Source organism: Leptonychotes weddellii, chromosome 1 (genome assembly GCF_054177405.1).
Source record: "Leptonychotes weddellii isolate Sample4059 chromosome 1, ASM5417740v2, whole genome shotgun sequence".
Classification (NCBI taxonomy): Eukaryota; Metazoa; Chordata; class Mammalia; order Carnivora; family Phocidae; genus Leptonychotes; species Leptonychotes weddellii.
Window position 1 is genome coordinate 91216991 of NC_138369.1, and position 14513 is coordinate 91231503.

The 14513-nt window shown below is 35.0% G+C and overlaps 1 protein-coding gene and 1 long non-coding RNA gene across 4 annotated transcripts in view; one reads left to right on the forward strand and one right to left on the reverse strand.

The window, feature by feature from the left end:
• TSC22D2 (TSC22 domain family member 2) overlaps positions 1-13804 on the forward strand; it is a 54506-nt gene extending 40702 nt beyond the window's left edge. For 2 of the 3 annotated variants that reach the window (XM_081827704.1, XM_031028073.2), the window contains 2 exons: positions 6208-6259; positions 7220-13804. In XM_081827704.1, coding sequence (XP_081683830.1) covers positions 6208-6259; positions 7220-7480 — 313 coding nt within the window. In that variant the 3' untranslated portion in view covers positions 7481-13804. The remainder of the gene's footprint in view (positions 1-6207; positions 6260-7219) is intronic. The other variant, XR_014147533.1, reaches the window with a different exon arrangement.
• The window catches only part of LOC145722960 (uncharacterized), a 54744-nt gene that overhangs the window by 9479 nt on the left and 30752 nt on the right, over positions 1-14513 (reverse strand). The gene's annotated exons all lie outside the window — the stretch shown is intronic.

A 14513-nucleotide genomic window follows, 5' to 3' on the forward strand; every position in this document is an offset into this window, starting at 1 on the left:
ATTTTTTAAATTCCTCTTACAGAAGAGTGATGTATTTTTTTCTGTTTAACTTTTATAGGCTTGCTGAGCTGTACATTCATTAGATTTATTTTTTTTTGCTATTAGCAACTTAGTAATTTCTTTCTAAAAAACAAAATACGTATTTCTTAGAAAAAAAGGCCAAATGTAGGGGCGCCTGGGTGGCTCAGTTGGTTGAGTATCCAGCTCTTGATTTTGGCTCAGGTCATGATTTCAGGGTTGTGGGATCAAGCCCCATGTCCGGTTCTGCCCCAGGCATGGAGTCTGCTTGATATTCTCTCCCCCGCCCAGCTCTATTTAAAGTGAGTAAGTAAATCTTTAAAAAAAATAAGAAAAGAGGCCAAATGTTACCTAGGTTAGGATTAATCCATTTTAGTAATAATTATGTTATTTTAGAGTTTATTGGCAGGGGAGGGGGGGAATGAAGGTTGTACATTATTTACTAGAAACAGTATGTGATTCCTGAAGACTGGCCTCTAAGAAAGATTGTAGCTTCTTTTTTTGGAAAGATTGTAGCTTCCACTTGTGAGTTTATGAAGAATCATTTTTACCTTGTTTGGGTAAGGGGGCTTGAACATAAGTATATCAGATTTGCCAGCTCAATCAAAGTTATTATAAAAGATTTGATTTTATAATTTGGGGAATTCCTGTAGTGGATTTTTAATTGTGATTGTGACTCAACACAGAAAGTTAGAAGGGTCTTTTAGCAAAAAGAAGGTAATTTTTTAAATTCTCTGCATATAGATACATATAATTTTAAAATATCTTCAGCTTTTTAACAGACCAAAAGAACATTTTCGTTCTTGGGGCGCCTGGGTGGCTCAGTTGGTTAAGCGGCTGCCTTCGGCTCAGGTCATGATCCTGGAGTCCCGGGATTGAGTCCCGCATCGGGCTCCCCGCTCAGCGGGGAGTCTGCCTCTCCCTCTGACCCTCCCCCCTCTCATGCTCCATCTCATTCTCTCTCTCAAATAAATAAATAAAATCTTTAAAAAAAAAAAAAAAAGAACATTTTAGTTCTTAGCAAATAGGTAAACTATACTATACTGGCTGTCTGAAGATCACAGAGCCTTTTCCAAGAAGTTACCTCCCTTGTTCTCAGAGTTCAACCTCTTCTAGGAATGTGCTAGATAAGATAAATGACATATTGTCCACATAATTTAATTTTGGATCCATGCTTATGGTTTCACAAATGACATTTGGTACATAGTTAAAGCACTCTTCATAACATACATAAGTCTGCATTTCTCTTAGGTTGTTATAGATAGTTGCTTATTGCTTCCACACAGTCTTACTGTTAAGGTAGAAAAAGCATGTGTTTTGACATTAAGTCTAGGTTTCAGTTCTGTCTCTAGCATTGTGCTTTGAGTCAGTTACTAGGCTTCAGTTTCCTCAACTGTAAGATGAGATTGTTTCTCAAGCTTGCAGTAAGGACTTGCTAAGTAATGTGTACCTGCAAAAGTGGGCAATCATTTAAGTGTTCTTTTCCTCTACCTCGTTGCTTTGTTAATTAGCATTTGTGTTGAGGGGAGAACAGAAGAAAGACAAAGTAGTAAAAATGTAAGAGAAGAAATTTGCTCTATTTTTATTTTAAACAAGTAGCCATGATGTCTCTGTCCACATTAATGAAGATAAAATTTTAAGTTGATTTCTCATAAAGAGGTTTTTTGTTTTTGTTTTTTTTTTTTTTTAAGTGAGATCAAGTTAGCCTAACCTCACCTTCATGGATTTTAATTTTTAGAGAGGAGAGACTGGAGATGTTTTGTACAAAGTCGTTGAGCTGAGAGCTTGAATGAAACAGCCTTTTAAGAAAGATGAAAATGTAGGGAATTTGTGAAGCCAGAGGTTCATGTCTGGCCTCTTCTCAGTGAGGTTGCCAAGTGATCTATTGAGATAAGAGGAAGGAGGTCTGGGAAGAAAAACTATGGTGTGGGGAGCCACCTGGTATGAATTTTAAAATGAACAGCATTGAAAGCCAAGCTATTTTACTGTACCTTGATACATTGGGTTTTATTTTTCCTGTGAATGTGATTGTAAAAGGCAAAAGATTTATGCGATCTGACTTTATTTAGACACTAAATTCAGGGATGCCTGGCTGGCTCAGTCAGTGGGTGTGTGACTCTTGATTTCAGGGTTGTGAGTTCGAGCCCTACAATGGGTGTAGAGATTACTTAAAAAAAATAAATAAAATAAGAAAAAACACTAGGGGCACCTCCGTGGCTCAGATGGTTAAGCGTCTGCCTTCGGCTCAGATCATGATCTCAGGGTGCTGGGACCAAGCCCTGTATCGGGCTCCCTGCTCGGCGCAGAGCCTGCTTCTCCCTCTCCTACTTCCCCTCCTGCTTCTGCTCTGTTGCTCTCTCTGTCAAATAAATAAATAAAATCTTTAAAAAAGAAAAAAAAACCCACTAAATTCAAGCTCATTTCCTTCTTTGGGAGGCTGTAATTCTAGTAAAAAAAAAATTCATATAAAAATACTGTAGCTATATGCTTGTTGTCTTTTTCCCCTACAGTTCTATATTTCTGTCCATTTCCTCCATAACCACAATTCTTAATTAATCTAGTAAATACTAATCATGGTATGTTTTTATGCTAAAAGAGTGACCTATATCAAACAATGTTTCTTTTTACAAATTATCCCTTGCCTTTATATAGCACTTATAGTTTACCAGAATAGTTACAAAGTCTTAGGAACTTAAGTTAACCATCAAGTTATAGGGTGGTGAATACAATAATAAAAAAGAAAACAAGGCATAAAACTTTAACATTAGGTCAAGGAAGCAAATAAAGGAAAATTTTTCATTCTGCTTCGGTTGATCGTTCTCATTTTTAAGAGTGTGAAGCCCAAACCACTGTGTTGACTTTGAACACAATAGAAGACAACTTCTTACCCTCTTTGAAATAATATTCTTAAACCATGTTCAAGGATCCTGAAATAGAATACCCTCTTATTTGCTTATTTAAGACTACCATATTGATATCCTTATTATAAATCAGTTTCTCAATCTTCAGTTTCTATCAGTCACCTGGAGGAGTTATTAAAATAGATTTCCAGGATCCCACCTCAAGAATATGTAATTCAGTAGGTCTGGGGTGGACCCAAATATTTCCATTTCTAACAAGTTCCCAGGTGATGATGCTACTGCTGGTCCAGTAACCATACTTTGAGAACTATGAATTTATTCAAACTCAAAATATTTTAATGGCCTTCTAATATAAACCAGTAATTGTTTCAAATCTAATGGCTGTCATATTGACTCTTTCAGACTCTTTCAATTCGCTTTTGAGCTCTTACGCGCCAAGCACTGTGTTCACTTCTTCACAGTGGGTGGAGATGAGGAACCTCTCTCAAGGAACTCAGTCTGATAGAGTTACAGATGTAGTAGTATTTAAACTCCTTTAATCCTCACAGGAGTTTTATGAATTGAGGTATATAACCCTTATTTTAGATGAGAAACCTGAAGTCTAGAAAGGCTGAATAGTTTTCCAGAATTCACACAGTGAGTATATGGAGGAGCTGGAATTTGCTATTCTGCTTTTCTGGTTATGCAGTATGAAGAGTTTGTGAACCACAGGAGAGATGGAATAACTGGTTCTGCCTTAGGAAATCAGAAGGCATTACAGGAGACGTGGCATTGGAGCATCTTAAGGAACAAGTAAAAGATAGCCAGATGAATTGGAACCATGAGCATTTGCAGCTGAGGGAGCAGTTCTGCAAAGCCATGGAAACCTGAGAGAATCTAGGTTTCACAGACTGTAAATAGTCAATGTGTAAGACACACAATAATGTAATAACACATTAGGCCAGATGGAGTGTGAGAAGAAAGGAGACCATAGAAGCCAGGGGTCAAAGTCATGAAGGGTAAAAAGTTTTGTATTCGGGGTTAAGAAGTTTTTAAAATAGGATTAAGTTTTTTTATTCTTTCTCTTAGAGCTTTCATCTTTGTAAGCCATTGGTTCTCAAAGTATGGTCTGTCAGGTGGCAGAATCAGCATCACCAGGAAACGTGTTAGAAATGCAAATTTCTGGGCCCCACCCCAGACCTTCTAAATCAGAAACTGAGGCGAAACCCAGCCATCTGTTTTTAGACCTCTAGATGACTGGTGCATGCTAAAGTTTGAGAACCACTGCCATAGGTTATATAAAAAACAGCCTTCAAAATAGCCAGAAATAGCTGTAGTGATAGTAATTGAATCTGACTGATTTAATTGTTTAAGTAAAATGCTTAACAAAATTGGGTTATTAATACTTTTTAAGAGACAGATCTTCAGTATGATCCATTTATACTTTGCAAACCTATTCCTTCATTGCTGTAAAAGAGGTCTGAGTCAGGATTAGAGTTTATTATATCAACAAAGAATAGGATGCTAATTACTGTTCCTTAGCCTAAGGGGAATGGTTTGGAAACTTACCAATATTATTTTAATCATAAAAAAAAGTAATAAACCCTTGTTAAGGGTTAGGGGTTTATTTTTTGTTTTGGTTGCTTGTTAATATATAAAACTGGTGTTAGCATTTAAGGTGTTCTATTTAAAACATGTTAAAAGAATTGAATGTATTTACATCAAGAAATGACTAAAACTAATTCACTTTTTCCTTATTGGCATAGAAATAAAAAATATTGAGAGTATAATCTAGGATGGTCAGACAAACTAATCTCAATGCCTGGCACTGTCTTTTTTGCAAATTGCAGCCGTTATTTGGTGAACATATCCACGTGGTGTCTGAACTGAACTTTACACCAAAGCCTTACGGTTTATATAGTTGTTCTATAGTTTATAGTTACATATAGCCATACTTTGTTTTGCACAGCTCTACAAGCATTTAAAGCCTAACATATATAAGTATTTATTAATGATCTATATATCCTTTCTAGTTATTAGGTATATAAAATCTGTTTTCATCTTAGCAATAGCAGCAGCAAGAAGTAAAGGTGTATGCTGTAATTAATGTGACTAATGCTCAGATAAACAAGTTTGTGTCTTCTGTGTATTGATGCAAGGATTTAGAAGTAGGAAGTCCACTGAGGCATTGACCCGACCTCTTCATTTTACACATGAGGAAACCGGTCTAGGGAAATTAAATACTTGATGTGCTGATGGTCACACAGGTAGTGAGTAGCAGAACCAGGATTATAACCAGATCTACTTAGATTACAGTGTAAAAGGCACCACCACCTAAGACAGGATATTCCTGCTCCTCAATATATAGCAGTCTGAGGGCCCACATCATCTAAAATAGAATAGCCTTCAAATATATTAGCACCTAAATTTTCTTAGATAGAATATACTTTATGAAGAGTATTTTGCAAAGTTTGATATCAATTATTTAAAGACCTCTTTTTGTATTGATAAAATAGATTAAAATTATCAGGTTTGTCTTTACAAGAAAATCTAATAACTGTTCTTCAAAATTTACAAAAATGCCAAGAAAAGGATATAGATATTCACTATTCTTACTGTTTAAGAGGACGATTATTGAACCTTCTGTTATTATCATACAAATGCTAAGGTGATAGTTGAACTTGGGATATCCTTACTAGCTAGACTACTTCCAAATATTTCCAGGAAAAACTGGTCTAAACAACATACCTTTGTAGGTGATTTTTGCCAGCTAGTAACCTACAATGAAAGTATGAAGATTTGCCAGAATGTTGAGATTGGTGTTAACCAACCCTGCAAGTATCATTTGCCCAAAGGCCCTTTAGAAGCTGGTTCTAGAAATTTTTAAACCAGAAGTAAAACCTATAGAGGAAAGTCATCATCTGAATTTTAATGCAATAAGTGACCACTAGAATTTCCACATGAACGTCAATTAGAATATGTAATTGGTAAATGAAGAAGTTTAAAAGATGGAGAGAGTGTACTGCTCATTCAAAAGGTATCTTTTTAAAAGTTCACGGAGTTAAGAGCTCCTGAATAGAATTGGGAGTTGCTTTTAAAGTAGCATATGTATGTCATAGGGAAATTAGAAATGTTGGCACTACAAAGGATTTTTGGAAGTCTTCTATTTACTGAGATCCCTCATTTTCAAAATAAGAGCTTTGAGTATACTGAAATTATGAGAATAGACTTAATAAGCTATTTTAAGTTACTATTTTTGGTTTTGGTAAAACAAATGTTTTTATTTTAAGAGTTAGAAAGAAGGTTCCGTTTTTAGAATAATTTAATGAAATACTCTAATTTTTTCCAGTGCATCTGGGGGAGGTGGTGTAGCCATTGACAACAAAATAGAACAAGCAATGGTAAGTAAAAGTTTATAGTTCTCTCATTTCATAGGTTGTTGGTTGTAGGAAGCATTTGGTTTTTATCAATTCTAAAAAAACAAACACCTCATTTAAAACAAGATAACCAACGTATATTTTTTGATAATCAGATTTAGTTGAAGATGCTAGAATATAGAGAATGTTTAGTCTGGAAATACCAGTGGAGTTAATATTTCCCCCCATTTGGACATCTCACATTTCATGCATTACCATTGATAAATCAGGGCCATTTTGAGGGGCATACATAATCAGAATGCATTATGTGCCTTCAAGTATTTCAGCATCAAAAATAGTTTATAGGCAAAGAGTATATTAAAATGAGAACTTTAGCTGGAAGCCTTCGTTTTTATAAATGCTGTTTTAGTCACTCTAATAAATAGAACTTGTTGAATCTTTTTCTGATTTCTGCTATTACTGTCAGTTTTTTGTTCCCTTAGAGATATTCTGTTCGTGTTATATAAAATATTTTGATTAAGGCTTATTAAAACTATATAAGGACCATTAGTCACAAACTATTTTTCTTTAGGGTTTTAGAGTTGGAAATTGTAGGTCACTTTCTCTCTTCAAGAAATGCTGTAACTAGTTTAATATCAGTTTAATATCCTTTGTTCTCTTGGTCTAACCTCTAAGCATGTGATTTTAAACTTTTTTTTAAATTCTGAGCTTGTAATTGACAGTATAAGGAACCTAATATTTTTGGAAATCACTCCAAACTTTGAAAAGAAATCCTGGGCTTGCTGCCTAGGTGGAAACTGGGTTTTTTTCCCACCCTTAACCTCCCTTAGGGCCAGTCAAGATACAGTAGAAACAGTAAAAGCAAGAGCAGGAAAACTAACATAAAAATGCCTCGTATTTAATAAGGCACCAGGTAGGCCAGAACCAAATAGCAACACCTTTCTCTTTCAGTCTTTTTGACATTGCTGATTTTGTTTTTCACAGGATCTGGTGAAAAGCCATTTGATGTATGCAGTAAGAGAAGAAGTGGAAGTTCTAAAGGAACAAATAAAAGAATTAGTTGAAAGAAACTCTTTACTTGAACGAGAAAATGCACTGTTAAAATCTCTTTCAAACAATGATCAGTTATCCCAACTCCCAGCCCAACAGGCCAGTCCTGGTAGCACTTCTCAACAGCAAGCAGTGGTAGCACAGCCTCCGCAGCCAACGCAACCTCCACAGCAGCCGAATGTCTCCTCAGCATAAAGCTTTCTTGCCTCATTAAGAAAAAAAACTGAAAGCAATCTATCCTTGTGTGCCACTGGTATTCTTTCCACTTTATACGAAAGCAAGTAGCCATGCTTCGGTTGTGTGTTTGGCCTTTTCAGTATTAGACAATCATTCTGCAGGAGCTTTTCCTCCCTTTGAGATGTCATGCAGCATTGTTGATGTCCAGTTTCATGTCATCAGTACACAAGGAGAATAATAGATGGGGTTTATTAAAGCAAGCAAAGTCTGCATTTTACCTGGTGCGCATGAGTGGGGTCTTTTAAGAGCTTTGGTGGCTCTCCCGTTTTTCCTATGATCCATGGATTTACCCTGAGCCTTCCTATCACATTATAAATAACCGTTCATCTAAAGAGCCACTTTTCTTTCAATATCAGTAACATTGGCCTACGTAAGTTTTCATTTATTTGTGTTTTATTTATTACAGGGCTGCTATTTTCATAATGTACATGAACAATGTCACAGAACTTTCTTAATTTTTTTGAATAATTATAAGTATCAGTAAAGGATTTGAAAGACAGGATTGCATTTAATAGAAACGTTTAGGCAATAATTGAACAAAAGAATCCTGGCATATTTCTAACACTAATGGCAATTTACCTTCGGTATTTATTTTCAGTAGTAAAGACCCAGCTTGAATGTAAATTTTGTATAGTGTAAGTATGAAGAACATAGTGCAGCTGTACAGGTAGTCACCAGTTATTGTGATATAATAAATAATTGGGCTATTTTGATGAAGAAAACTTTGTTCATTTGTTTCTACTTTCTAATAGAGAAATTGCCACGATTCCTCTGCTTTTTGACATTTCGTATGACTTTCTTTTTTCGGGTGGGAATAAAAAGCTGTGAAATTGTTCAACCTACTTTGTAACCAAAGAAGCAAAGCTGTGTAATGGAGGTTTTTTTATAATGCACATTCTTTATGTATTTTTATTTAGTGTTTTCTCGGTCACAATTTTCTTTGCTGTCTAGCATGATCTGCATGACCTATAATCTTTGAACCACTTTCGTACCTCATGTTTTTATCCAGCACTCTTATTGTAATATGTACTAGTCTGTGAACAATGTCAAATAAAAAAGAACGAACAGGTAGTATGGTGGAGCTGAGCTAGTGTACTATATACACTAGTTGTAAAAAAAAAAAAAAAAAAAAAAAAAAAAATGAAGTGAGCCATCTTTTGTTCATTTAAAATGGTGTTTTGAATTTCGTATGCAGAAAACGTTTTGTTACATTGCAGATTTTAATGTATTTAATAAATGCAACATGCAGATTAAGTGCAGTGTATACTGAGTATTTAAATTAAAATGTACATTTCATAAATACAGTTTCAAGAGAAAGCATCATTTTGTGTATACTAACACATTAAGTGTATGTCAGAAATTGATGTATAAATATATATTTTAACACATTTTCTGAAATTAAACTGCAGTTTTGTTGAAATATTTGGCTCTATATGTGTTCAAAATTTAATTTGATTAGATATGTATTTTCACAGTTCAGATATTCCTTAAATGAAAACCTGTGTTATTAATGACTTAATGATAGTTCTTAAATTTTCAAAGTAAAATAATTTGAAGAATGCAAGAATGGTGAGCAATATTTGTACTCAAGATTCATATTATGTCAGTGACATTTAAGTAAAATCCTTGTCTACCAAAACTTTACTTGAATTCAGAAAGGTGCCTGTAGAAAATTAACATGCTTTGTGTCTATAGCCAGCTAGCTGATCAGGAGTTAATGAGAACCAATAGTTAGCTCTCCGTGTTGTTAAAAGAGGATAAATAAGTGTTCTTTATCTATTTAAAATTGAAACTTCATTAGATTTAGCCACAAACTAAATGCATAAAAAATTGGGAGTGTATGTGGGATCACCAAATATTTTATATTCCAGTTGTGCCGGTATATTGAATATAAACAATTTTAATGTTAACGAATAACATTAGAAGTAACTAAGGAACTAATGACATATGCTTGAAGAAGCAGTCCTATAGTTGTGGAGTGAGATTTTAAGTAGAGTCACCCACAGATGAGTTAGAAAATGAAACTTCCATGTTGGAATGCTAACCAGAAGGCTCACCGGGTATGCCCCTCAAATGCAAACAGTGTGATATTTTATACTATACAGGCAAAGAAAAACTAGTATTAGGAAAGGTTGAGATTTTTGTGAAAATACAAATTTTGGGTCTTGGGATAGAAAAACACTTTATAAATACAAAGTAATCAGAAAGGAAATGATTGATACATTAATTTTAAATGGTAATTAAAAGCAATTATTACTACTTCTACATTTTAAAAAAACCACCAGGACAGAAAATATGGGTAGTTCACAGAAGAAATGGCAGTTTCTCAAGTTTCAGCTTCTAGTAACCTAAGAAATGCAAATTAATATTTAACAAATTGTCATTTGTCTTTTAAATAGCAGGACCTAATGTAGAAAAGGCAAGCTTTCTTATGTACTTCTAGAAAGTAATTTGGCAATATGTATCAAGAGCCTTAAATATTAATAAACTTTTCAGTTTAATAATACAAGACGATAACTCATGGTGCAGTGTTCAAAAAATACAAAATTACAGTAGTGCTTGTCCTTTGCTCTCCCATCTCCCCTCCCTCTTCCCGGTGGATCCCCCTCCCCAGTATCTACTCCTGAAAACAGCTGTGAAAGGAAGCCTTTACATCCAAACCTACTCTCCTGAGGCATGCCCCCACTCCAAAGTCAGGGACAGACTTAAAGGTGGGAAAGCTTATTGTTTTTCAGAATCAGATTCACTGTTTTGGGAACAATATCAGACATTCTCCCAAGTGATTAGTTTGTTTAGGAACGTAAGTAAATACCAGTTTGACCTCAGGAGATTTAAGGTCTCTTTCTCCACATAATTGGAATATTTATTGAGATGCCAATTTGGGGGCACAGTCTTACAGGAATGCCATCTATAATTTTCTCAGTGTAATGCCCATAGACCAAGGTGCCACATAAGTTTTCTGTTGGTTTAGCCAACCAGAAAATCACAAGTGAAAATTTCACAAGTGAAAATTTTGTTTCTGATAATGGCAATGTGTCTGCAATACAAACCTAACTTTCCCCAAAGAAAATTTATTTTTGGTAGTTAATGATGTGATTTTACAGCTTGCTATGCCCCCTCCCAAAAAAGGATTATGAGATACTCAGTATGCAGTTACTTTAGCTGTATGTTGAAAATAACTGGGTATTTCCAATTCTGTTACATTCTGAGTTAAGTAGAAGTATTAAGACAGAATGCTTTACCATCAAGTCCCCAGAGATGGGTAATCATAACTGCTTTTATTCACAAAGAATTGTCACAGGTCGGAGACTGATGTTTCTCCAAGTTCCAAACTCCAGTCACTCCTAGACCTTTTTAAAAAGAGCGAGGGGAAGTCCTTAGAATTAGAGTAACAAAAATACCTGTTCTTCATGGGAATTTATCTCTGTAGAACCAGAAATAAAATATCAGTTGATTTGGGGGGAATAAACTTTTAAGTCACGAGTTGTTTTTTTATTTTAAAAAAAGGAGGCTCAGTGGCAGGCACTTTGTGACATGACTCAATTCTCTTCAATAATTTTGTTAAGAGGACAAAGCCCAGCTCTAAAGATTCACAGTTTGAGGTCAAACACAAACCAACATGTACAATGCAATAATAAAAACAGTCAAGGATGGTTTTGTCAAGGAAGGTTCCCTCAAAGAGGTGACACCTGATAAGAAAAAAGTGCTCAAAAGCTTAGAGGAGAGCATAAACAAAGCTCTTTGGATAGTCACAGAATTGTTTCCCAGGAGACAGACATGCAGGCTGACTCATCCACCTTAGTAGGTTGGCATCTAGAGCAAAAATAATTTATTGAATGATTTTAGGCAGTGGGATTGTAATCAGATAAGCATTTTAGAAAAATAAATCATTCTAGTTATCAATGATGGGCAGTAGATTGGTGAGCTGAAACTGGAAGTGGAGAAATAATTTAGGAGAGAATAATCCAGAAATGATGAATAAGCAAAATTACAAAATGATAAATAGGCAGATTTGTAATGCTCATTAGGAAGTTTTTCTTGGATCTTTCTACACCATTCCCAACATCAGGTGCCTATTTTTTCTGCTTCCAAAGAAAGATCTGAGAACCCCAAGTCTTAAAATGTTTTAGTCAAAACTTTTCCTTCCAATAGGCATATACCTCTACGAAATGGAAGTCTTTGTTTAGAGGAATTTCACGAATTTAGCAAAAGGGTAAGGGGAATGGAGGAGCCCTGGCTATCACATTTATGCCTCTATAAATTCGGCCCTATAGGTCAACCAAATTTAGTCCTTTTATGGTGACTAGGATTAGAGTGGCCCAGAAGCATGAGTCCAAAGCCTGTCTTTCAGGGCTATCCCTCCCCAAAAAGAACAATACGGGTTCTGGCCCCATTGCAGATACTGAAACCCAAGTCAAAAGAGGTTTTGCTGGCTTCAACTTTTCTTCATTCTTTGACACAGTTCAATTCAGGAAGGCTTCTTTCTTCCCCGTAAGTCCGCTGCCTAAGCAAAACAACCTTTTCTCCCACCTCCTCCTGCCTCAAACCTAGTAACTCATGTTTCTATTTTCTAGCAATACTAATGATTTATTGTGTAGTGACGGATATTTGCTCCCTATTTACCCCCTTTCAGCATTCTAGGATGCATCCCTGTTACATGTATTTCTATGCCAAGTCGCAGAATTTCTATAGCAAGATCTGTCCTTTGAATGTATGTATTCCTTTGTCAGTGGAGAATATTACTGTCCAAGTGCTATTTAATGATTTCCTTAGTGGGCTACAATTGGTATAACATGCTATGTTCACAGGTGAAAATTGCTAAGTGAGGCACTATACAAAGCAAGTTAAGGTCATAGACCTCTTTTTTTAAAATAAAAAAACAATCATCATAAATAAAAGTGAGACAGTCTTTCAGGATTGGTAACAGGAAAGTATGAAGTCGGTATTTTGCACTGACACAGTCTACTTGGTCATAAAATTTGTTCAACATACTTAGTGAGTTAGCTTTATTTTTTCTTCTCCTAACCAGGGAAACTGATAGATTAGGCAATTTTGAGAATTTTCCCATGATCTGATGTCATGGATTGAGCTATAAAACAGAGCATCTAAATTTATGGACTAACACTGCCCACAGAAGCCAAAGTTATCCCTTTGAAAGAGGGAAGGAAAAGGTGTGCTTAGATCATAAAAATAACTGAATTTTAAAACAAGGCAAATGCCACACTTCTACTTCCCCTCCCAAAAAAAGTTTTTACCTTTTCATCTTTCTATATAACAACTGTAAAGTATTCTTGCCCACCGCAATCCAACTGTTTTCCAGATCACAGTTCTTATCATCATTTCACAGGCAAGCAACGCATCTATAGATAGATCATACCTGAGGACGTCATGGACAGCAAGGGAATATTTTTTCCCACACTTGGCATGAAATAATATCAGGTCAGTGTCTTATTCTAGTGTTTCTACTAAAATATATAATATATAATTTAATCAGGTGTCTGATGGACAGAAAAAAATAAATATGTGTAACTTTGTAAATCCCCTCAAGGTTTTGTTTTTGAGAAGTTTGGGTTTTATTTTTTATTTTATAGAAACATTGTTGAAATGCACTTCAATTCTATTTCAATTCAGGTGCTGCACCCTGTGCTAGATGTTTGGGGATAGAAAGATAAGTGGAACACGATTTGTGCACTCCAGGAGCTATCATCCAATGTAAAAGAAAACTGAAGTGCCATTGTTTATTCGAAGTGTATGTCTTAGTTTGTGGACCTCATATAATCTGTTGAATGGAAGGTTCATGTAAATCAACAGTAATACTCCCATGCCACATGAAACCCTTTGACATTGCCAGGAAACAACTTTAAATCACCAAAAAGCTTTTACATCAAACAATACTTTTAGAAAGAGGGGACTTGGTGAAAAGCTTCCTATCTCTACATTGAGCCTGTGAGTTGTCCCCTAAAAGAAGTTTACACATTTTTTTAATACTCTAAGTTTGTAGATAATGGAACTGATTTAAATCAAACTTAACTAGAATAGAATTTGTGTGTCATGAGTTATATTATCTATTGTCTCATAAGCAACACACTCATTATCTTGGCTGACAAAATCAGCTACCATTCAATGAACCAAGTTAAGAATAACTCAGGTGCCTGATGCCAAAAATAAATCTGATAGAGCTGAGAATCCAGAAACAATTATTATTCAGTAAAGGATAAAAGTAACATTTCAAATCAGTAAGGGAAGAATGGATTATTAATAAATAGTATTGGGATGACATAACCATTTGGGAAAACGAATTTAGATCTCTAGCTCACAAAAACTAATTCCAGCTAGACAAGCAGTAAGTCTTATGCTTTTTGGTTACATATCCCTTAGAAACCTCCCTGTGAAAATGCAGGTAAGCAAAAAGTTTTACAAGATTATGAAGAGATGCCCAACCTCAGCAAAATAAAGGAAATGCACATTAAAAAATAAGAAACTATCTCAAATCCAATTGGCAAATACTTAAAATATATGTAAATCACAAGGCTGCAAGGGTCTGGAAAAACAGGAATCCTACATTGCTAGTAAATGTATAAATTGGCACAGCTACCTTTAAAGGCAGTCGAATGATATCCATTAAAATTTAAAATTCACATGCCCTGTCACCCAACATTTCCAGTTTTTAATGAAACACACTTTTCATACTTGTGTTCACAGGGTGGCTTGTACAATTGTACCTTTGTAATAGAATAAAATTGGAAAAAACAAAATACCCATCAAGAGGATGGAACAATATACAACACTGGGCATCAATGAAAAAGAATAAGATTCATACACATACTGACATGGAAAGATCTCGAAGATACAATAAGTTTTTTGAAAGTTTGGAGGAAAATAAAGGCTAATACATGCAATACATATGATACCATTGATTTTAAGACGCATATATACACACACACAAATAAATACTGTATAGTGTACTTCTTAAGTACCTACTTGTATATTA